We start from the raw sequence: 20,479 nt of genomic DNA, 5'->3' as shown, positions 1-20,479 counted from the left end.
GCAGTGGTTGGATGGTGTTGAATGCACTGGAGAAGTGTTTGCAGAGGTGTTTGTGAGGTGAGGGGTGTGGAGGAGACAGATGAGGGCTGTGAACTAATATTGAAGAAACTATTTAGCTCGTTTGCCCTCACCAGGGAGCCCCCTGGTTGTCTCCCTCCAATCTTGAAGCCAGTTATCTGCTTCATCCCGGTCCACACCTCCCTCATGTTGTTCTGCTGGTCTCCAGCTTCCTCCTGTAAGAATCCTTGCCCTCCCTGAGCTTCACCTTCAGGTCGCGCTGAACTCTCCTGAGCTCGTCCCTGTCCCCAGACCTGAAAGCTGCTTTCTTCTTATTAAGAAAAGCTTTAAGGTCACTGGTGATCCATGGCTTGTTGTTAGGGAAGCAGCGTACAGTCCAGGATGGAATGGTGGTTTGTTCACAGAATTTTATGTATTCTGTGATGCAGTCCATCATGCTGTTGATGTCCTCCCCATGTGGTCCACACAGCACATCCCAATCCGTTGACTCAAAGCAGTCCTGCAGTCCTGCAGTCCTGCATACGGTCCTGTTGGATTGCATTACATTCTATGGTGTTCTTCTTATTTTGTCCACTCCCTGTCCTTGGCCTTAATGCCTTTTTGCAAGATCATGACAACATTATACGTACTGTTTCATTGGCTGGTGCTTGAACTGAGAAGGAGGAGTATTCAAAGAGAAATTGAATAAAAGCAGAACCAGATAGAGATCAACTTAGAATGAAGACAGACTCTTGCTGCACCAGGAAAATGCTGACTGGTAAGATACTTTTCATATAAGTGCATTGCTTTTAGATTGCATTAACAGAAAAGGTGGTATATCATTTCTTACCAGGCGGATCTGAAATAAGGATGCATAAACCATATTTTTTAGTTAATAGGTAATGTTTTCTGGGCACAACAGCAATTGAGTGCAATGGGTTAAAGGTTAACTTGCAATTTAGTACAAAGTACTATATGACTACTTTATCCAACTTAAGACTAAAGTGGGAGTTATAATAGAATATGTACCAGGACGGAAGCATTCTAACACAAAATAATAAAAACTACCAACCAGCATACAGTCAATAAAGACAGATCATTTACGCTTTCTGGTTATAAAAGTGATTCAATTATCTGTTTCTCAATACATATTGCAGATTGTGTTGAAGACACTAATGCCTATGGAAGCCCATTTCCGCTAGCAGAAAAAAAAAAGTTAAAGTTGTTGTTTTTGTTGGCTAAAAAAAGTACTAAAAATTAAAAATTAAAAAAATTCACCAACACTTTTGCTGAATCCATGTAACCATGACACTGACCAAATGTTTCCTGTTGCTTTTCAATGAAGGTTGCCACTTCAGCCACATCGGTTTTATTCTTTCTACACCAGAGCTGCTTCTTACTTAAAATCCTTTCAAGGGTGCGTTTGCTGAGTACAATCCCACGTGAAGTATTTCATCTGTTGTAAAGCCACGTTTAAAGTAGTCTTCAATGTACTCACAATCCATTTCTATGTCAAATGTAGGGTAACCTGTCAAAGAACTGCTTCTATGACTGTTGTGTTAAAGTATCTCATAATTTCGACTTCCTATCTCATAATTTCGTCCGAAAAATTCATAATTCAAAGTTATTTTTGGTCAAAGCCTTTCTATCCTCAAAAGACCTGTTATGATAAGTTATTCATGCTTTTATCACCTCCTACCTGGACTACTGTAATTCTTTGTATGCTGGAATCGGCAAAACATTTCTATCACGCCTTCAGTTGGTGCAGAACTCTGCAGCGAGACTTTTAACTGGTTACCAGGAGAGTACAGAATCAATTTTAAGATGTTATTTGTTTTTAAGTGTTTAAATGTTTAAATGGCGCCGGCCCAGTCTATCTGACCTGCTGCAGCCATATCCACCACCTCGCTCAGTAAGATCTCTCGGCCAACAGCTTTTAGTTGTTCCGAAAACAAAAATGACAACCGGTTCTTCTCTGTTGCTGCCCCTAAACTCTGGAACAACCTTCCCCTTCATATTAGGTTGTCATCCACCTTACCAATGTCTAAAAGCCATTTAAAAACCTATTTATTTTCCCTGGCCTTAATATGGCACTTTTGTGTGATTTGTGTCAGTTTGTCTTGATTTTAATGTCACTTACTGATATTAATCCAGTCTTTGATTGTATGACTGCTTATGTCCAGCACTTTGGGCAACCTTTGTTGTATTTTAAAATGTGCTATACAAATACATTTTGATTGATTGATTTTCTTTTTTTGGAACTTAAAATTTTTTTTCTGGCGGAAATGGGCTTTCATGAATGTCTGTATTTTCACACCTTTTTTTTTTCAACAGATAACATCACTGCGCCTGCGTCTACGCATCACCCAGATGGATTTGATGGGATTAAAAAAAATGTGCAAATGTTAGCCCTGGTCCTCTACTGCGTGATATTTCTGGCTGGGACTCTGGGCAACGGTGTGGTCATCTATGTGACAGGCTGCAGGATGAAGAGAACAGTCAACTCAGTGTGGTTTCTCAACTTGGCTCTGGCTGACTTCCTCTTTACAGCCTTCTTGATTTTCAAGATCATTTCTACCTCTCAGGAGCACCAATGGCAATTTGGACAATTCATGTGCAAGCTCTTCTACTTTGTGAGTTTAATCAACATGTTTGCAAGTGTCTTTCTTCTGGCAGCCATAAGTCTGGACCGTTGCCTGTCGATCTTGGTGGTGGTGTGGGCACACAACAAGCGCACCGTTGGCAAAGCCCAGGTCATATGCTTTGTCATCTGGATTACTGCTGCGGTCTGCAGCACCCCTGAGGCCAACTTTCGGCAGCTTGTGTCCGGAAACGGGACGATTCACTGTTCTTATTTTGTACCCACAACACCATTGTGGAGTCTCTACATGTTTCGCTTTGTCATGGGCTTCCTCATCCCTTTCCTGGTAATATTGCTCTCTCATGTGGCCATAGGTGTTCGTACAGGGCGCATGCAGACGACCAGGAAACAGAGATCTCGCCGAATCATTTTCGCTGTCATTGTGGCATTCTTTATCTGCTGGTTGCCAATACACATTATGTATATAATAGATTTAAATGCCCTGACTCACCCAGATCTCGGGAAGATTGTTCAAATTGGGGGTCCTCTGGCTCATAGCCTAGCTTTTTTGAACAGCTGCCTGAACCCCATTCTCTATGTTTTCATGTGTGATGAATTCCAGAAGAAGCTCAAGCAGTCCATATGCTTTGTCCTAGAGAGTGCCCTGGCAGAGGACAACATGTCATATATGTCTTCTCGCAGCTTGTCGTCGCACTTTTCTCGGGTGACCCGGAAGTCTGACTCTACTGCACCCGTGGAGAGGCAAGGCACATCCACTTCTTTGAACTCAGAAGAAAGCAAAGTGGTCATCACTGTGGAGAGAGAGAGAGAGACGGGGAGCACTGATTAGGACTGCCATCACAGGACGTGTAAATCTAATGTGTCCGCATCAAACTTATGGAGAAAAGAGCACAAACATGTTACAAATGACATGTTGAATTGATTCGGTCAGTACATCTGTGAATAGAAACAAAATTGTTTAAATATTCGCTATGTGTGATTTCAGTGTGTTTATTTTGGATTACGGCGACTAATACTCGCGATCAGGTGTTTTCAATTGTGGTTGATAAAACATCCTCATTGACTCCCTTGTTACTTATGTTGCACCTGTTACAACTTTCACCTTTTTATTACTAGTACATGCAGTTTGATGACATCACACAGCTCCCAATATCTCAGGTCTAATCAGCCAGAAGAATTGAAAACACCTGTGTGGGTGTGCTGTGGCTTTAAGATGGAAATATCAAGTTCTACTTTTGTAACAATGATTTCTTTTGTACCATGAAACTATAACCTTCAATACACCAGATATGGAAATGCCTTTGATTAACATGATGAAGAGATCAGTTGTATGTTTATCTTTGTATGCTTTTGATGCTCCAGCTTATTTACCCATAGTTATTCAAGGGCTAATTGTCCATATGGAGCATCCATGAGACTGTCACACAAGACTGAGCTTTAATGATTGAGCTATATGTATTTCAATACAGTGAATAAAAACTTAATTTTGATGAGATGTTCTCTTCCTTCTACATGACATACACTAATGCACACTGCTCACCAGACTGTTTTATCTTACAGGATACCTATCTGGCAGGAACGTACTCTGTAAATCAGACCACTCTCAGATTACTTGAAAACACACCGTGAATCAAAAGTATTAGTTCACAACAAGGAAATGAAGAAGAAAATACCACCATGAACCATGATTGTTTGATGCACTTATTCATAGTATATTGTTCCTTATCTCATGAAAAAACTATTTTTGTTGTATACTGTCTCACAGCAAATGAACTGGGATGGTTCCTAGTCATTAACTATCTTGTGCACATAAGGGTACTTTGTATGCGTTCCTCAATTTGAAACATAAAAGCTTCTGATATCACAACAGCACTGACTCCTCTATTATGCATTCTTTACGAACATTTTAATTAATTGTGGATAGGAAACTCTTAAAGGTCTAGCACTAGGACCCAGGAAGGACTCAAGAAAGGGACCTGAGTCTATGCAAATGAAACAGAAGCTTACCTGATGCACACCTGAGGCCAGCCTTTGATTGGTGTCGGATCCATTAGAAAAAATCTTTAAAAGAGCCAACCAGTGCTTTGCCCAGACCTGTTCTATTTTAGTGTGCCTTCAACCAATCAACTTAAGTGGACAATTTCAGTTTTATTTTTTCTTGTGGGGCTTTCATCTGTATTAAAGGGACGCTGAGTAGTTGAGTAGCCATCTTGTATGTGTGAGTTATTGTGTTGTTGGCGTTACCTTAGGTTGCTGCGTTTTAACTTGAGTGTTTTGATTTGGTGTAAATTGGTATGTGTGTAGCGGTGGTATAATCATAATTTTCCTACATATTTTGGTATAATCTATGTTTTACGCATATCACTATAATAAACTCCCTGATGTACAGTCTAGCCCCACATTGTTTATTTCCCTTGCCTTTTCATTTATTGATTTGATTTATGTAACAACAAAAACAAAATGCTGCATCCGTTCTGGCCTGCATTTATTCTGGGTCTTGTGCATTGAGTATCACCTGACACCTAACTGATGAGAAGACAAACCTAGAAGAAATAGAAAAGTCCTTTTTAAATGTAATCTTTCAAATTTTATATTTCTCATATCCAAATGGTGCCCTTCATTGACACTTGAAATTCAAAAGGTCTCTGTCCTTTCAATGGGCAGTGCTGCAGACCTACAAATGTCAATGGACCACATGACGTAGAGTAGAAACTGTGCCAACCTGTGTACCTAAAAAGGCAAACAATTCCTTCACTCTTCATCTGGTGTGTATGTCATCTTGATCATACTGTCAGCACTTCTTTTCTTTTTTTCAGTTGGAGACCATCTTGGCGATACAAATTCACTTTTAGTTGTTTTTTTAGCTGGCAAAGAAAAAAAAAACTTGGTTGAAACAGGCATCACTGTTAATAAGAGAGTAATTAACTGTATTCTGTTGAACAAAATCATTCGTGACTTATTTAGTTAAATGTTAATTACAATTTGATCGGAATCATACGAGAACATTTCGTAAAACGTTACCGTGCAATGATCACAGCATCATATCATGGAATGAATGTTAGCACAGATTTCATCACTAGACTCAATTAGAATTGACCAAAAAACAAAAGAGCAGCAACTGCATTCGTATTGCGATCAGCACTCTCAGCCTCAGCCATAAACATCTTCACTATCAAGCTCTGCAACAGGATCTCGACTTCAAACTCCCATGACTCAGCACTTCTGCCTCAATCAAAATGTGCTGTCGTTGACAAATGTGTTATTGCTTAAATACTTGCTCACCATTTAACTTCCAGTCAGCAATATTGCAACACATGCATTTCAAAATAATGAGTCATATTGAATATCAAATATATTTCTGGCTACTCTAGGTTGCTGTGTTCTCCAGTACTTGTGTGTTGAATAAAGCAAACCTGAAAGTGGTTGAGACCACTATGGACTTTAATTAGTCTGGCCAATGTTGAGGATACCACAGGAAGGAGGGAGGCAGTGTGTCTGGAAAACTGATTAGTTTAATCAGACGAATTTTTATTAATAAAACAGTCCTACATCAAACTGGAACTAATTCCTGCACAAGAAATTTCTAAAAACGTAACAATCCTGTAGACTATTTCTTCTGCAATGCATAGGACATATGGTATATTTCAGGCTCAAGGTTATGTTCATGCTTTCCTGTGAGTCTGATTACGTAGCAGGTGTGCTCAAACATTGACTGCTATATGCCATGGCGCCTTTACTACTGCTTGGAGTCCATTCTGTGGAGGAGAGCCACAGTACAAGCCAGTTAGCGATCATAGAGCTCCTTAAGAACCCTGATACTCTCGCCGTATCTTAACTGGTTCTTGCTAGAGCACTCCTTCCATCTAGGAAAAAAGACCAACATGCGTCAGCTCAACTCTTTCCAAACTTTTGGATGTTTCAGTATTCTTCCAAAAATCAAACTTGCAAACACGTTCACATAAATTGTACATCATGACCGGACATCATATCAGCAACAATTCAAGCATGTTACAAGTGACACAAGAACACCCATGGGTAAAACCCTGACCTCAAGGTGGGTTGTCTACAGTACAAAAGTCAATGAAAATGTGAGTCATTATTTTCAATAAAAGAACATACTTTTGCCTTATCTTTTTCCAACGTTCCATGTGGTCACATATGAGAGAACCTGTTGCAGGAAGGGGATCTGTCAACTGTGGAAAGAGAAACAGTTCAGATTTAGTTAATTATAACTATATTTAAATTATAAATCATTAGTTCACTTTTAAATATTGAATTTGATGTGAATGTGTTTCATGTATTATCCCTATGCAAGTAAAACACCATCAATAATTATCTTGCATATAATGTACAGAACCTTGTTAACAGTGGGTTTCTCCGTCTGTGGGATCCTGAGATTGACGGGTTCACCGGAGGGGTTGATTGGACAGGAGGTTGGCGGAGGGAGTCTGTACACATTCTGGCCTTTACCATTGATCATGTCTGTAGGCTGGCAAAAGAAAGACAATTTGAGTAAGGAATGAAGTTGAGCAGCCACTTTGTCAAAATGATGGCATAACAGCATCTGTGGGGCTAAGAAATTCCTAATACTTTTGTACTTTAAGTACTCCGTTAAATACTTTCTCTGAAAGTAAATTCCAAAGACATTAGTATTTGTATATTGTTTTGCCACAAGAGAGCGCCCTTATGCTGGTCAGACAGAGGCAGAGAAGCGCTAGTGGCTTTAAGAGCCACTGTTACCACAGACCATCAATACGAGGCTTTGTCATACAAACATTTAGCCTTTTTATAGATACTTTTAATCAAAGAAATCAGACAAATATATTAAAGCATATACAGATGTGAAAAAAAGACAATGTGCTGTATTTTGAATAATTCATTTGATGAAATATAATATTGTTTACCATAATACTGTTGGCCACAATAATAGCTTCCATACTTTGTAAAGCTAGATACTTAAAAGAAACACCATTCTAAAAAAAAAAAACATTTAACGTTATACTTTACTTTGTGTACATACTTTGTATGTTTGCATAGAAAAGTGATGACATAACTGTATGGCCTCACCTCTTCTTCCACCATAATGTGTGGGGGGCTTGGGGAAGCAGGCGGCACTCGAACAGAAGGATTGTTTCTCATCCAGGCACGGCAGATAGGATACAGTGGTGTGCTGGTGTTGAACTGAGCCAGATCCACACTGCGATCAAACAACTTAATAATGTAAGCATCTAACAAGTGGAGAAAGACAAAAAAAATGGGAAGACGAAGAAATTGTACAATGAAGTTAAAGGCAAAGGGACCACACTGAAAGCAACAAAGGAAAGAATGTTCACTGCAGTGGAATTTCTTCCTGAATTGTTTTCAAAATTTGCATATTCAGTTTACTTTGTTTGTGTTGATTGCTCTCTGGTAGGCCCTCGTCCATCTCTTTACGCTTTTTCCTCCGGTGCTGTGGAAATCGAGCCGACGGCCTGGACAAATCAAAACAAGGATGGAAACTTTAAAAAAAAAATCCCAAACGTTACAGCTTTTTAAATCTCTTATGTTGTGCAGACATACACAGCTCAGTTGAAAAATAGACACTTGCCTTTTTCCAGCAGATGATGGTGACAAATCCCTGAAGAAAGCAAGTGAAACATGACATCTAAAATCAAGCTTTTGCACTTTATAATTAATGTGGTGGAAATATATCAGATATTCATACATTTCACGGCACCAGCTGCAGTGTATCATACATTCTGCAACATTTGACAAATACATATCAGATCCAAATCGTTGATTCATACTTGTTTAAGGAGTCCGCTGATATTTTTCCAGTATCACCCTCATTTTGCTCCCTGTTAAAAAAACAACGATATGAGTCTAATAGCAAAGTAATCAAAATGACTAGATGAGTGTCAAACTTTACCAACCTTTCACTTTCACTCCTCTCCACCAGTCCCTTTAACACTGCATCCAATCTGTTGCGTGCACCAGGCCCCTCTGCATCTGCAAGTAATGACAAAAGTAGTAAACAGGAATCAACGTTACTCACAACAAAGACTTAATCTTGAATGCATACTTTATTACTAAATGTGAATAGTTCCTAACCAATGCTCGTTTAGGAAATCGAATTAACCTTGGGGTAAAAATGTAATGTCAACGTTACTCACCTGGCCTTTCAGTCTTTATCTTGACGTGGTGCATTATCTCCACCTTTCTATAACTTCTAGCTGACGTTAGCGTTAATTGGGGAAAATGGCGAATTATATTATCACAAGTTCACTGTAGGAGACCGATATATGATACTAACGTACAGGGCGTTAGCTTGTTAACGTTAGCGAACGTAGCTAGTTAGCTGTTAGGTTTTGGCCTTCTGCGTTAGCACAGTGACCATTGGATAACGTTAAAGCTAACGTTAGTTTACAAGCCTGTTTACCTATTATAGCGATTAGCTGACTAAATGGAAACCACAGCCATTTCAATACAAAAAATGCATGGAAATGAACTGCAAACTGGACGTTTTATTTTGTATCGGACAGTAGCCACTTGCTATCTTAAATTACCGTTGCTAACTTAGCATGTTTTTTTGATCTGATCAGCGCATACTGCAGACTTTCCTCTTCCGCGCGCTGTCGGTTTCCTATGACCTGATTGGCGCTTTTGCTGCGAGGATATTCCTCGTGATTGGTTAACTTTTACGTCCATCACATTAAACTCGCTTCCTATTGGCTACAAGTCTTGTAGTAAATAACGATCGGCATAAACAGGGACTCTTTCTTCTGGTTTCATCGATCATGTTATATTTGTCATAGTGCAAGAGCATAGTAATTATGTTTTCAGTTACAACGTTGGACTCGTTTGATTAATAGATCGTCTAAGTGTCCCCTGAGGCATCGTAATTTGCTATTTTATGGACAATTTATGTCCTACTGGCGTTTGACTCCATGGTAACTTACTTTTGTGGACATGCCAAGTCAACGCTGAAGCCCGGTGGGTGATGTGGTCTTCCTCTTTCTAAATAAACTGTTATATTATGGTATGCTTGAGTAACACAGTCAGCCATCCATGCAAACTATAATTTATTGTCAAAGACCTTAGTTGGGGCCAGCCATAAATCAGATGCTCATCCCGTCTTCACCTGTGATGTTCTAAAGCTGTAATGAAATCCAGGTAATATTTTAAGATTGTATTTTATAGTACCCTAAACAATAGTTACTGTCGTTCATACGTCTTTTTTACAGTAGTCCTGTGTTTTCCAGGCAAAATCCCTTTCAACTGAGCAGAGGGGGCAAGGGATACTACCACCCATCCTGTAACCAGTCCCTATCAAAGAAAAACAACAACACGGTATGTTTTTAAGTAAACTTTATACACAGCAAGACATGTTTGATTCTTATGTTGCTTTCCATACAGCCAATGTAAACATAGACATTTTGTTGTTGCAGACTTTAAGTCCTGTACGTTCAAACCTACAGACTCTGTGCCCGGAGACCCAACAGCTGTTTGAGCACCGTCAACAACGTTTTGCTGCCACAGATGGACAACCGGTGTTTGCAGAGTCCTGGCCCTCCACCGAGTGTGGAACTTCTCCTTCCAGCACGACAACCTCATCTGACATGGAGACACCCAAACCCCAGTCTGCGAGAGCAGGGAAACCCGCAGATTCCTCAGAGCCAGGAGTTCAGCAAGATTCAGTGCTGGCAAAGTATGTTTTAGCTTCATAGAGTCTAGAGACCATACCCTCACATGTAGCCGTGCCTATGCCGTAAGTGCCTAAGTAATCCTCTTTAACTTTTTATCTCCCAGGTACATAGATCGCTTTCGCCACGGTCGACCGCAGAGTCGTGAGGAGCGCCAGCAGAGCCCTTCTGCTGATGGAGAGAAGCAGCAGCCTTTTTGGTGGATATCACCCTCATCTTTACCCTGCAGTTCAACACCCACGAAAACAACAGACAAAGGTGCATTCTCACTTGCTGTGTTTTTTTTTTATGTATGGGGTTATTAACTGTCACCACCAGCCCCTTGATTTCAATGTGAAATGCAACCTTGCTGGTAAAATCCTGCTGTTGAATCTCTTCCTCTGCACAGATGGTATCCAGCCTCTGAAAGATGACCACGGACTCGCCATTTTCAGTCCAGCTGGGCAGCATCGACACGACAGATCCCTTTCCCCATGCAGAGGATCCCTCAGTGTGAGTGCATTTGTAAGTTTACTGGGATTGAGCCACAATATAGCCTGTTAATATCTTTCTCTACTAAATAGAAATAACTTGTGCGTTGTTTGGAGGAAATTACCTATAAATGCATATTTACCGGTATTTCTTTAAAAAGCAAAAAAAAACCACCAGATACTGTTCCATCTTGTTTTTTATTTGTTGTGTGTGCTATTATAATGGATTATTGGGTCTGCATCCTGCCCTGGTTTATGCCAGCTTTGTCTGAATGCCTGGGAAGCAGAATGTCTGCAGCAGAGACGTGTGCATATAAATATTTGCATTTCAACACCACACCATTTGGAAATCTCTGTGTTTACTCAATGCCAGAGAAGCCATTGTTTATGCAGCCGTGTTTTCTACATGCATGGCTTGTTCAACCTGCTTGTGTCAAATGTTTACCCCCACAACATTATAAAAGGACCTCAGTATACAGTATTTGTGAGCAATATGTAGCCAGACAATGTGACTGATCAGATTGTTTTTACTCCAATGCTGCAAATGTAATTGTCTAGTTTTATTCAGTTACACCGTATTGACTATTGTTATTATTGAAATATCAAGAGCAAAATTGTGGCTTGTTCATTGTTCTGTCTGCTCTGCTTGTTTCTCAGATGTTGTCAGACATCTCTCACGGTGAATTTGATGACACAGAGATACAACACCTTCAAGAAAAGGCTGGCAGACTTCTGCTGAGAGGGTATGAAGACCAGCGAGTAACATTAATGATCAATGAATGTATTCCTTCAATGTAAGTAGCTTTTTTTTTTTTCTTTCTAACAGGGAATGTTCTCCGAGTGATGGATCTATCCCTGTCAGCTCAGAGGGCCTGGAATGCTCAGATTTCTCTTCTCCAGTCAGCGTATATGAGCCAGTGCGAAGACCTTTGATTCACAGTTCCTCTGTCGTTCCTCCTCTGGCGCCCCCCACACGCCGGGAAGAGGACATCTTGTTCCAGTGGCGTTTAAGGAGAAAGATGGAGCAGGCCAGGGAGGGGTCGCAGTCCCAGCAACACTCCAGTCTTCATGGTCCCACATTTATCTGGCAGGCGCCCAGTTCAAGCCATCCCTCTGCCAGTGGACAGGCTTACAAGGTTGGAGTCAAAATATCTAATATTTACTCCATATGTTTTGTTTCATAGATTTCCAGAATTATTTCATATTCCTCTTTCTTGCATTATCTCTAGCAAAACCAGATTACTCAGCCTCCTGAATTCTCACAAAAATCGACACGTTCGCACATCCCTGCACCCCGGCCACAAACCAAAGCAGCCCACGGATCATGTCCCCAAGCTTTGGATCCAACTCCCTTCCCTGCCTTTGTTGTCTCTGGCTCTTCAATTTCTCAACCACAGGCCATTGCCCATGTGCCTGCCCACATGCATTTACTCTGTGACGTCTTGCCGTGTCCCATCCAGTCTTCTCGCGCTAGCGCGCATCAACAGCTTTCAGAAAGTAGAGATGAGTCTCAGACCAAAGTTGTCTGTGAAAAGACCCAAGTCCCTGGAAACTCAATTAATACTTTCACTGATGGACGTAGTCGTGAGCGTATGCCATCCCCACCACCTGCATCATCTGGCGCTATGGGAAGAACGGAGCTTATTCACCACAAAAGGTCTGAGAGGAACAAGAAGGAGAAGAATGAGAAGAAGACAGCACCGTCCTTCAGAAAGCAGAAGAAATCCACAAGGTATAGTCTTGAAACATGCACACTGGGTAACAACAAAATCATGTCTGAATGCCCTAATACATGTCTTCTTGCAGATATACTGTGGATATGGAACATGATGATGGCCCTGGTCCTACAAACAGGAGTTTCTCACATCGAAAAGTTCCCAAAATAGTCCTGCCATGGGCAGAGCAGCGGCAACAGGAAGGAAGCCAGGGGTTTTCCAGTGAGAGCTCTACTGGCGATCAGGCACCGCCCCCTTCTCCAATCCACAGTGCCTTAGGACAGGTTCTCGAGTTATTTCCTTTAATGCTCTCTAAGTAGTGTGATTAACACAAGCGCTTCATGAAAGCTGGTTGCATATTTCGTCTTAATGTTTTCCCCACTGTCAGAATATCTTCATAACTTGCCAGCAGCATAAGCGATAAACTGAAATATTTGTGTGTTGCTGTTTAAAATACAGGAGTTTGTGAGGATTCATAAACACACATATTTGAGTCGTTGTCTTGACGAGATGGACTGTGTGCGAGTCATTGTCATATCAAATAATTTAAGATACGCAGGTGTTCATGTCTAACCATGTTAGAACGAGACGAGAAGAATTCTTTAAATACTCTATTTACCACAAATCTTGAATTGTGCGGCCATCGCTCTGCACACTTTGTGTTGTTTGGATGTCATACATCATCATTTGGTGCTGTATAATGTTATTATGGTTATCAAAAGCTGCATTAATCTGTAGGGTGTTCTCATTTGGGCCTTGACAGGTAGTTTCAGAGGTGTTGTTTCCCTCGGTGGATCCATCTCCGACACAAAGGACCCCCGTCACGTCGGTTTCTCCTCCTTGCACTGCCTCTGCACCTCCACAATCCTCAGTTCCTCCATGCAACGCACAGAACTCTATGGAGGTCATTTCACAGCTGCTGCAGGAAGCTGAAGGTGAGCCTATGGCAGCAAAGAGCATCAATCTTTACCCTGGAGTTAATCGTAGGGAATATATTCTGACCCATGAATAGTTTATATTCCCAACATGCCACAACTGTTTACGTTAAAACCACAAGAGCTTTCTCTATTTTTGTTTTTGTGAATGCTGTAACATTTGTGATCCATGTTGAAATTCACGGTATTCATAACTTCATACTGCCTTTCAAGGATTTGAACAAGAAAACCATAACTTATAGTATTGATCTGCTGTGTGTACATGCTGAGCATATTCCATTGTCAACTTTCTTACATTACTGGTTTTTCCTTTTTTCAGATTCAGATGAAAAAGAGTTTGAAGATGACCCTTTATTACAAGTCCTTCGCAAGCAGAGGAAATGGGTAAAGGAGCAGATCAGGTAAAATAATAACCTATAGCTTCAATGGTTCAGCGAGATCATTTATGTAAAGGTTGTTCCCAGAAGGCCACTCATCTTGAAATCCTAAGATTTGTAGCTGTAATAATGTTATTCGAATCCTTAAACACAGCACCTCAAATTCCAGAAAAATAATCTTCTGTATTTTTCCTTTTAGTGAAGTGGACTCTATCTTGAATGAATTCCTGGACGAGCAACAAGTTACTTGACCATTGACGAGAGGCACTTGATGGAGTCACTTTTTTATTTTATAAAGAAATAAAGTTTATTTTTCAAGAAGTATTTCCACATTAAAGAGTTTGGCGATATGTTTGCGTGCATCATTAATCACAATTACAATACAGTGCATTTTACAAAAGTTGCACACAGTTTGAACTTTCGAACGCAGAATATTTACAAAGACTGGTTCCTTGAAACATCAGGTAAGATTGATGAGTAATAGCAGAGCAGTATGTACAAACCTCAGAGAGCAGGGAATATTAAAACAGTGCCTGGAACAGAACAAATGGGTGTTTTGGCACATGCTGCGTGTTGCTGTGACTGAAGGGGCCTGAAGTTATTTCTGTATGCACTTGTTTTCATATGTGGTGAAGATGGCAGAGATTTGAGTGGTTGGTTTTAATGGGATTAGGTCAGGATTCTGGAGTCCTCTGTTTGCAGCATCGGTGCAGATATGATAAGGATGCCATCTGGAGAGACCGCTGATTCCAAAGCCATGGTGTCCACTCCCTTTGGGATTCGGTAGCGGCGGTTAAACTGCCGTGTTGTAACCCCTGAACCATCCTATGAAATACAAGTGTAGAGGATAAGACAAATCATAACTGTTGTAAATAAACTAAAAACAAATACAGTAATGTTCCTCCTAGTATATACCAACCTTTTTTTCTTCATGCTTTCCCTGCACTTCCACAAAGTCTCCTATCACTTTGACCATCAGGTCTTCTGGGTTGAAGTGCTTTACATCAACTTGAACTGTGAAACCACTGTCATCACAGTTCACCTACCAACACAAAAGTAAACACTATATTATATAGAAATAAAATACCTCGAAGCGCAGCAAATAGCCAACAAATTCCTATTTGCCATCATACTCTTAATAAATATCCCTCAAAGTCCATCATTGGCCTTGGAAACCGTATTTTGACAAAAATGTTCTTACTATTTTTTGGGGGCTTTTAATGCATCTCAGGGTTTTCATCTAATGATGACTGTAAGATGAACTTGAAAGCTCTGGAAAGAGCTATGAGGTGGACCCCGAGTCTTTGTTTTTATCTCTCTCTGTATGTGTGTGTGTGTATATATATATATATATATATATATATATATATATATATATATATATATATATATATATATATATATATATATAAAAATCTTTTTTATTTTATCAAATTTTCTTTTCCCAATTGAAAGAATGAGTGAAATTCCCGTTTAAAGTTACCCTGGTAAAAGGTTATTTGATATCACTGACTGTTTTATGTTGTTATGCAGTTCTATTGAGCCAAAATAAATGCAATCACCTTTTTAATTAACAAAGCTAGGCAAACTTAAAATGACATACCTCTGCAGAGCTGGTATTATCAGTATCTGGAATCAGTAATTTCGGGGACCAATTATATTGTCCGTAAGTCCCATTCAGCCGAGGAATAAGAGGTGGTATAACCTTCTGCCATGGGATACCTCCAGCTGGAGGAGTGGATGGCAGGATGAAGTCCATTTCTAATAAGTAAAGGGGAAACAAATGTACTTGACAACAGTTGAGGACACAGTTTGCAACACTACAAAGAATACAACTACGGCCACAACTTACCTCTTCCTCAATATCCTGACCAAATAAGTGAGCAAAAGGACTGCCCCTGTTTCGCTGCTCGTGTCCTCCGCTTGTCTCAAGACCTAAAAGGTTGTGCAGTGAGTACCGATGGTGCGCCCGTCTGTCTGACTCCAGGCTCCTAGTTCTCTGGGCGCGTGACGTGGCTGACCGTCACGGTGTGTTTTATACTGGAGTTGCATAATAAGATGGGAATTCACATCGGGGCACCTTGCCTCTGTTATGTTCCGGATGCGTACCCTTGGATGTTCAGGCAGGGCCATATAGGAAGAGACTGTATTGTTTTGGGAGCGGCACAGCTGTTGCGAGCTTATTTGCAATTAACGTGTTTATTGGCTTTTGCCAATGTTTTAGCCCGCAGTTTATCTCGAGGGTTGGTGGCACCGATACAAACAGACTGTTCACGGTTTCGTATAAGACATATTGCGAAATATATACTTAGGTCGGTTGTCAAGGAAGGTCTATCCAAAAATAAGTTCAAAAGAGATGTTGTGACCCTCGTGAGCTGATGTCAGACAGACAGTGACAGCAGCGACGTCCCTAACACATGCCAGAGCACGTGCGCTTCCCCCCTCCATCACTCACTGGAACAGTGGTGCTCCAACTATTCAAACGATGTACTTAAGTAGGAGTAGCAATGCCTCAATATAAAAACACTCCATCTCGAGTAAAAGTCCTGCATTCAACAATTACGGAGCTTAAAGCTAAACGTGTGTGTATCAAAAGCAGAACATTGTGACCTGTGAGTGTTGTATTATTGTGATTTATAAGTAGCACTTTAATGCAGTGGTTAAAGTAAAAAGTACAATGTTTAACTCTGAAAAATGTAACATAATGAAAGCACCTCAAAAGTGTATTTAAAGTACAATAAAATGTACTTAGTTCCTTCCCATATCTTCACTCAGTACACACACACATAAAACACATTGAAACAACGTACAAAGTCCACCAAAGGACTTTTAGTTTACTCCCCGTAAATCAGTTTTATTAAGGGACTCCCTGCATCATAAAAGAACCGTTCGTGTTGACACTACTGACTTGTTATTGGCACACTCTAGTGAAGTCAGCAGTTCATATAGCAGGCACATGTTCTCGTAATGTAAAACCTGTCACCAAAGCTTTGACTGGACTGGAGTGACTAAAAATGGCACTGATTATGTTATGACTCATATAGGATGATAGGGAAGTGGCGACATTCGAAGGGATTAAGTTATTGGGTTTCACAACAGGCGCCAGTAATTGTCCAGACTTTAGGAGCCTCTGTAACAACGCAAAATATCAGGAGTATATATGGAGAAGATAGCTCACCAGTGAGTCACCAAACAAAAAGTCAATACAGATTCATTGATCCTAGAGGGGCAGTAGTGTTCCAACATGAGAATGAACTTGCCTTGGGAAATACAATACATGAAAACATAAAAACTCAGACGCATTATGGATGTTTTTTTATTTGTCATTCATACAAGTACAAATAATTTGGGGTGCACAATCACACAAATATTAAACTCCACAAAAAAGAAAAAAAGGTTGTTGAATCTAATGTTCAATGTCCTGAACAAACTGGAATGCACATACAACTTAATTATTAGAGACTGTTAGATTATTTCATGACTGTAAACAATGTATACTAAACAGGATTAATTACCTTACTCTAAAAAAAAAAAAAAGTAACTCAAAGAACTTTCTGAAATGCCCTGGCAAGCACAAAAAAACAAACATGACTTTGAATCCGAGAGCATTTATATTTCAACGTGGATCAGCCATTAAATTTACCTCCAGAGACCAGACAATTCATCAGAATCTTTCACTGTAGTTAAAGGTCCTTTTATAGTGGATCATTAGATATTTTCAAAAGACATAGAAAAGTTTCAAGGAATTCCTAGTGGAATTGTGAAGGAGAGGTAATCTCCCACCTCCCCCCACTCAGCTCTGAAGCGCTGGAAAATAGTGATCCATGTGGTCAGTACTGTTACCCAGAACAACAAACCCAGTGCTGACCGCTTCACATCTAGAGGAAAAACACACAAGAGACAATTACTTTGCATGAATACAATGAACACACTGGTACTAGGGGTGTAACGGTTCACAAAATCCACGGTTGGGTTCGGTACGATACAGTGGAGCCACGGTTCAGTACGTTTCGGTACAGTAGAAAACTATAAATGCCCGAGAAATGTACTTGATTTTAAAATATATTTATTCATGACAACTAACATCATGAAGTTATTCTTTGACTTTGAACAATGATGGAACTATACCTGAGTGACCCATCTTCTGGGGTGTCTTCTTAGCAACACATAAGCATAAAAAACTAAAACTGCTCCTTAATGTTATGTCGTATTGTTACTTACATCTTGCTTACATCTTGTATTGTTACTTACATCTTGCAAAAGAGATTTTTAATCGCAATGGGACTACCTGGTTAAATAAAGGTTTAAATTTAAATTATTATTATTTTTTTTAATTCAAACGTATTGTTTGGTTCGTCATGCGTACCGAACCGTGAGCCTCGTACCGAACGGTTCAATACGAATACGCGTATTGTTACACCCCTAACTGGTATACCATGTGATGCCCTAGCTTTACCTGAAGCTTTCTTTAAAAATCAATAAAAAATAAAGTTCAGAATATTGCAAATATAGTACTTGAAAATGTTTTTTTTAAGTAGTACAACATGTGTTCTATATCAAAAGTATCAGGAGTGGCTCACATTGATATGGGTAAACGTTCTTCAAACAGTAAAAACTAATCACAGAGACATTCACCGTCTTGTTTGTTTTAACAAAGCTCAAGAGTAAATGTCTGTGAATGTCATCTAGCCTGTAATTTGTGATGCATATTTTGTCCTACTTTATAGGTTCAAGCGTGAGAATGAATCAAATTAATATTGTGATAATTCTCAAATCACATACTGAGTCAAATATTTTTGGGTGTTTTCCGAAAAGGAAATCCTACCGTTTAAAACCTAAATCTACGTTCTTATGTATTTAGATCTCATGTATGTGGATGCAATAATGCTATTCATACAAGTTTTATATAAAAAGCAAACATATAATCTATTCAAACGCTGCTTAGGAAGCTCTCCTCACCTGGAAAAGTCATCCCAACACTACCAAGATTTGAGGGAACAGTAGCTTGACCATGATGGAACAAAAATGGTGTTAAAGTAGCAGTTATGACACTTACATGTTTTGATCTGCAGCTGTTCAGTGTAAACTGGCTTCATGAAGGCCTCCTTAAAAAACCAAACTACATTGACCAGCCACAGGAATGGCAGAAATGCGAAGCCACCTGAGAAAAAAGGATGGGGAAAAACATCATCAATGACAATACAGCTGGGTTCATAATAAGGCAACTCTATTCAAGATCACTCGCGATTTACAATACAAAATATCCTCCCTCTTACTTAAATTACATAATTTGAATATAAATATATACGTTATGGAGGCTGGTTCTAACACTACTTGCATTTACCCAGAATGTACAAACCAAAGGGAAGGAAGTAAGCTATAATGTAAAGATGGTTGCATCCAAACTTAATTCATTTTTAAGTACGCTCACCTAAATAATATTTTCGGCATAGGGTTAGTTTCTCCTCATTGGGCACTCGTTCCAGATTCATTGTGTTTGTTTGTTTGTTGGTGGATCCTGCATCAGAAAGAAAAAACAAGTTAAAAGAGTGCAGGATCAGCTCGAAACATCAACTAAAATCCAAACTTCTGTGACAAAGGTGATGCTGTTTATGTCTCCGTTTAAAGTGCTATCGTCTGGTAGTCTGGGCAAGACTAAAACAAAGCAATCTGAAGAACATTGAGTACAAGTCCAGCAAGCAACCTACTAATGCTGGCAGACCAAGTCAGATGACTTGAAATTGACCTCAGGTTAACGTTAGCATTTCATTAGCTTAGCAATGTAGCATTTGGTTGTTCCGACTGCTGCAAACACACCTCGCAGTAACTCACTACGCTCTTCAGACCATGGTCATGTTAAAATATGTATATGGGACTATACTCTACATTCACGTAGTATTTACACCTACCTGGTATGTGTAAGGACAAAGGGTCAGAGAATCGTCGCAAATTAACTAAATAGAAACAATCACACACTTCCTCCTTCTTCTTCGTCTCAATCGTATTCTTCTTCTTCTTCGTTTTTCTTCTTTGTCTGTTATTTTGTTTACCCGCTAACCTTTCACTGCATACTGCCACCTACTGTACCGTAGTGTCATAACACCTTCATGGGTTTTCGACCCATACCTGCCAACATCACTGTCTAAGGGGCGACCGTGGCTCATGGGGTAGCGAATGTTGTCCGGTAACCGCGAGGTCAGCGGTTCGATCCTTGGCTGCTTGATACGTGTACCTGAGCAAGACACTGAACCTCTACCTGCTCCGCCGCGCGCCGCCGCCCGTCATTGGCAGCCCACTGCTCCCTACATAAGGATGGGTCAAATGCAGAGAACCTTTTGTCTGGTAACCGCAGGGTCAACGGTTCGATCCTTGACTGGGACGTGTCGAAGTGTCCCTGAGCAAGACACTGAACCCACGGCCCCCCGGGCGCCTATCATTGGCTCCCGATATACAGGGATGGGTCAAATTTCGTGTATATGTATATGACAATAAAATCCAAACTTTTTAACTTGAAGTGAAGAAGACAAGGCTATTCTCTTTTATAAAGCTTCCTTAGCTAATGCATTCTGTAACTGTATGTTATAATTTTACATAAGGGGGGAAACAAATACAAAATATATGAAATAATATACATTTTAAAAGTAAATTATATTTCATATAAGTCAATTTCTGCTTCTTCCTCTTCATTTTCCATCATCAGC

The 20,479-nt window shown here is 40.0% G+C and overlaps 5 protein-coding genes across 8 annotated transcripts; 2 read left to right on the top strand and 3 right to left on the bottom strand.

Annotated features, from left to right (window-relative positions):
• Positions 1–2,368: 2,368 nt before the first annotated feature.
• Positions 2,369–3,428, top strand: LOC306782754 (chemerin-like receptor 1; the record flags this gene model as incomplete). The annotated part of the gene is made up of 1 exon (XM_079276195.1): positions 2,369–3,428. Exon 1 carries the CDS (start codon positions 2,400–2,402, stop codon positions 3,426–3,428), a length of 1,029 nt encoding a protein of 342 aa, XP_079132321.1. The 5' UTR covers positions 2,369–2,399.
• Positions 3,429–5,313: 1,885 nt separating this feature from the next.
• On the bottom strand, positions 5,314–9,206 carry lin37 (lin-37 DREAM MuvB core complex component). 2 transcript variants are annotated; one of them, XM_079275249.1, is made up of 10 exons: positions 9,145–9,206; positions 8,752–8,811; positions 8,512–8,587; positions 8,386–8,436; positions 8,187–8,216; positions 7,985–8,070; positions 7,667–7,827; positions 6,957–7,088; positions 6,719–6,792; positions 6,069–6,462 (listed from the first exon to the last, which is right to left on the bottom strand). In XM_079275249.1, the coding sequence occupies exons 2-10, from the start codon at positions 8,783–8,785 to the stop codon at positions 6,384–6,386; spliced, it is 723 nt and encodes a 240-aa protein (XP_079131375.1). In that variant the 5' UTR covers positions 8,786–8,811; positions 9,145–9,206; the 3' UTR covers positions 6,069–6,383. The 2 variants fall into 2 exon arrangements, with proteins under 2 accessions (XP_079131376.1, XP_079131375.1); XM_079275250.1 differs by lacking the exon at positions 6,069–6,462 and adding an exon at positions 5,314–5,463 and having other exon boundaries at positions 8,752–9,196.
• Positions 9,207–9,324: 118 nt separating this feature from the next.
• Positions 9,325–14,109, top strand: proser3 (proline and serine rich 3). Of its 3 annotated transcripts, XM_079275233.1 has the most exons (13): positions 9,325–9,571; positions 9,673–9,751; positions 9,841–9,928; positions 10,027–10,286; positions 10,388–10,539; positions 10,670–10,785; positions 11,409–11,494; positions 11,578–11,887; positions 11,981–12,483; positions 12,558–12,750; positions 13,230–13,401; positions 13,721–13,802; positions 13,978–14,109. In XM_079275233.1, exons 2-13 carry the CDS (start codon positions 9,741–9,743, stop codon positions 14,027–14,029), a joined length of 2,025 nt encoding a protein of 674 aa, XP_079131359.1. In that variant the 5' UTR covers positions 9,325–9,571; positions 9,673–9,740; the 3' UTR covers positions 14,030–14,109. The 3 variants fall into 3 exon arrangements, with proteins under 3 accessions (XP_079131359.1, XP_079131361.1, XP_079131360.1); XM_079275235.1 differs by having other exon boundaries at positions 9,327–9,751; positions 10,057–10,286; XM_079275234.1 differs by having other exon boundaries at positions 9,327–9,751; positions 10,670–10,773.
• On the bottom strand, positions 14,108–15,774 carry hspb6 (heat shock protein, alpha-crystallin-related, b6). Its single transcript, XM_079275254.1, has 4 exons — positions 15,631–15,774; positions 15,382–15,539; positions 14,698–14,820; positions 14,108–14,603 (listed from the first exon to the last, which is right to left on the bottom strand). Exons 2-4 carry the CDS (start codon positions 15,535–15,537, stop codon positions 14,448–14,450), a joined length of 435 nt encoding a protein of 144 aa, XP_079131380.1. The 5' UTR covers positions 15,538–15,539; positions 15,631–15,774; the 3' UTR covers positions 14,108–14,447.
• A 1,304-nt stretch (positions 15,775–17,078) lies between these two features.
• On the bottom strand, positions 17,079–19,796 carry psenen (presenilin enhancer, gamma-secretase subunit). Its single transcript, XM_079275255.1, has 4 exons — positions 19,688–19,796; positions 19,210–19,296; positions 18,835–18,939; positions 17,079–17,656 (listed from the first exon to the last, which is right to left on the bottom strand). The coding sequence occupies exons 2-4, from the start codon at positions 19,268–19,270 to the stop codon at positions 17,517–17,519; spliced, it is 306 nt and encodes a 101-aa protein (XP_079131381.1). The 5' UTR covers positions 19,271–19,296; positions 19,688–19,796; the 3' UTR covers positions 17,079–17,516.
• Between the last annotated feature and the right edge of the window lie 683 nt (positions 19,797–20,479).

Source organism: Melanostigma gelatinosum (genome assembly GCF_949748355.1).
Source record: "Melanostigma gelatinosum genome assembly, chromosome: 9".
Classification (NCBI taxonomy): Eukaryota; Metazoa; Chordata; class Actinopteri; order Perciformes; family Zoarcidae; genus Melanostigma; species Melanostigma gelatinosum.
Note: the sequence above shows the minus strand (reverse complement) of the source record. Positions and strands in the feature narration are given on the sequence as shown.

Coding starts and splice junctions, on each gene's coding strand:
- lin37 (XM_079275249.1), bottom strand. CDS start 8,785: ATGCACCACGTCAAGATAAAGACTGAAAGGCCAG. Junction 7,828..7,984: donor GAGCAATCAACACAAACAAA/GTAAACTGAATA, acceptor TCCACTTGTTAG/ATGCTTACATTATTAAGTTG. Junction 7,089..7,666: donor ACATTATGGTGGAAGAAGAG/GTGAGGCCATAC, acceptor TTCTTTTGCCAG/CCTACAGACATGATCAATGG.
- psenen (XM_079275255.1), bottom strand. CDS start 19,270: ATGAATCTGGAACGAGTGCCCAATGAGGAGAAACTAACCCTATGCCGA. Junction 18,940..19,209: donor ATGCCGAAAATATTATTTAG/GTGAGCGTACTT, acceptor CTTTTTTCTCAG/GTGGCTTCGCATTTCTGCCA. Junction 17,657..18,834: donor ACAGCTGCAGATCAAAACAT/GTAAGTGTCATA, acceptor TTTTTCCTCTAG/ATGTGAAGCGGTCAGCACTG.
- hspb6 (XM_079275254.1), bottom strand. CDS start 15,537: ATGGACTTCATCCTGCCATCCACTCCTCCAGCTGGAGGTATCCCATGG. Junction 14,821..15,381: donor ATAATACCAGCTCTGCAGAG/GTATGTCATTTT, acceptor TTGTGTTGGTAG/GTGAACTGTGATGACAGTGG. Junction 14,604..14,697: donor GAAAGCATGAAGAAAAAAAG/GTTGGTATATAC, acceptor TGTATTTCATAG/GATGGTTCAGGGGTTACAAC.
- proser3 (XM_079275233.1), top strand. Junction 10,786..11,408: donor CCCTCAGTGTGAGTGCATTT/GTAAGTTTACTG, acceptor CTTGTTTCTCAG/ATGTTGTCAGACATCTCTCA. Junction 11,888..11,980: donor CCAGTGGACAGGCTTACAAG/GTTGGAGTCAAA, acceptor CATTATCTCTAG/CAAAACCAGATTACTCAGCC.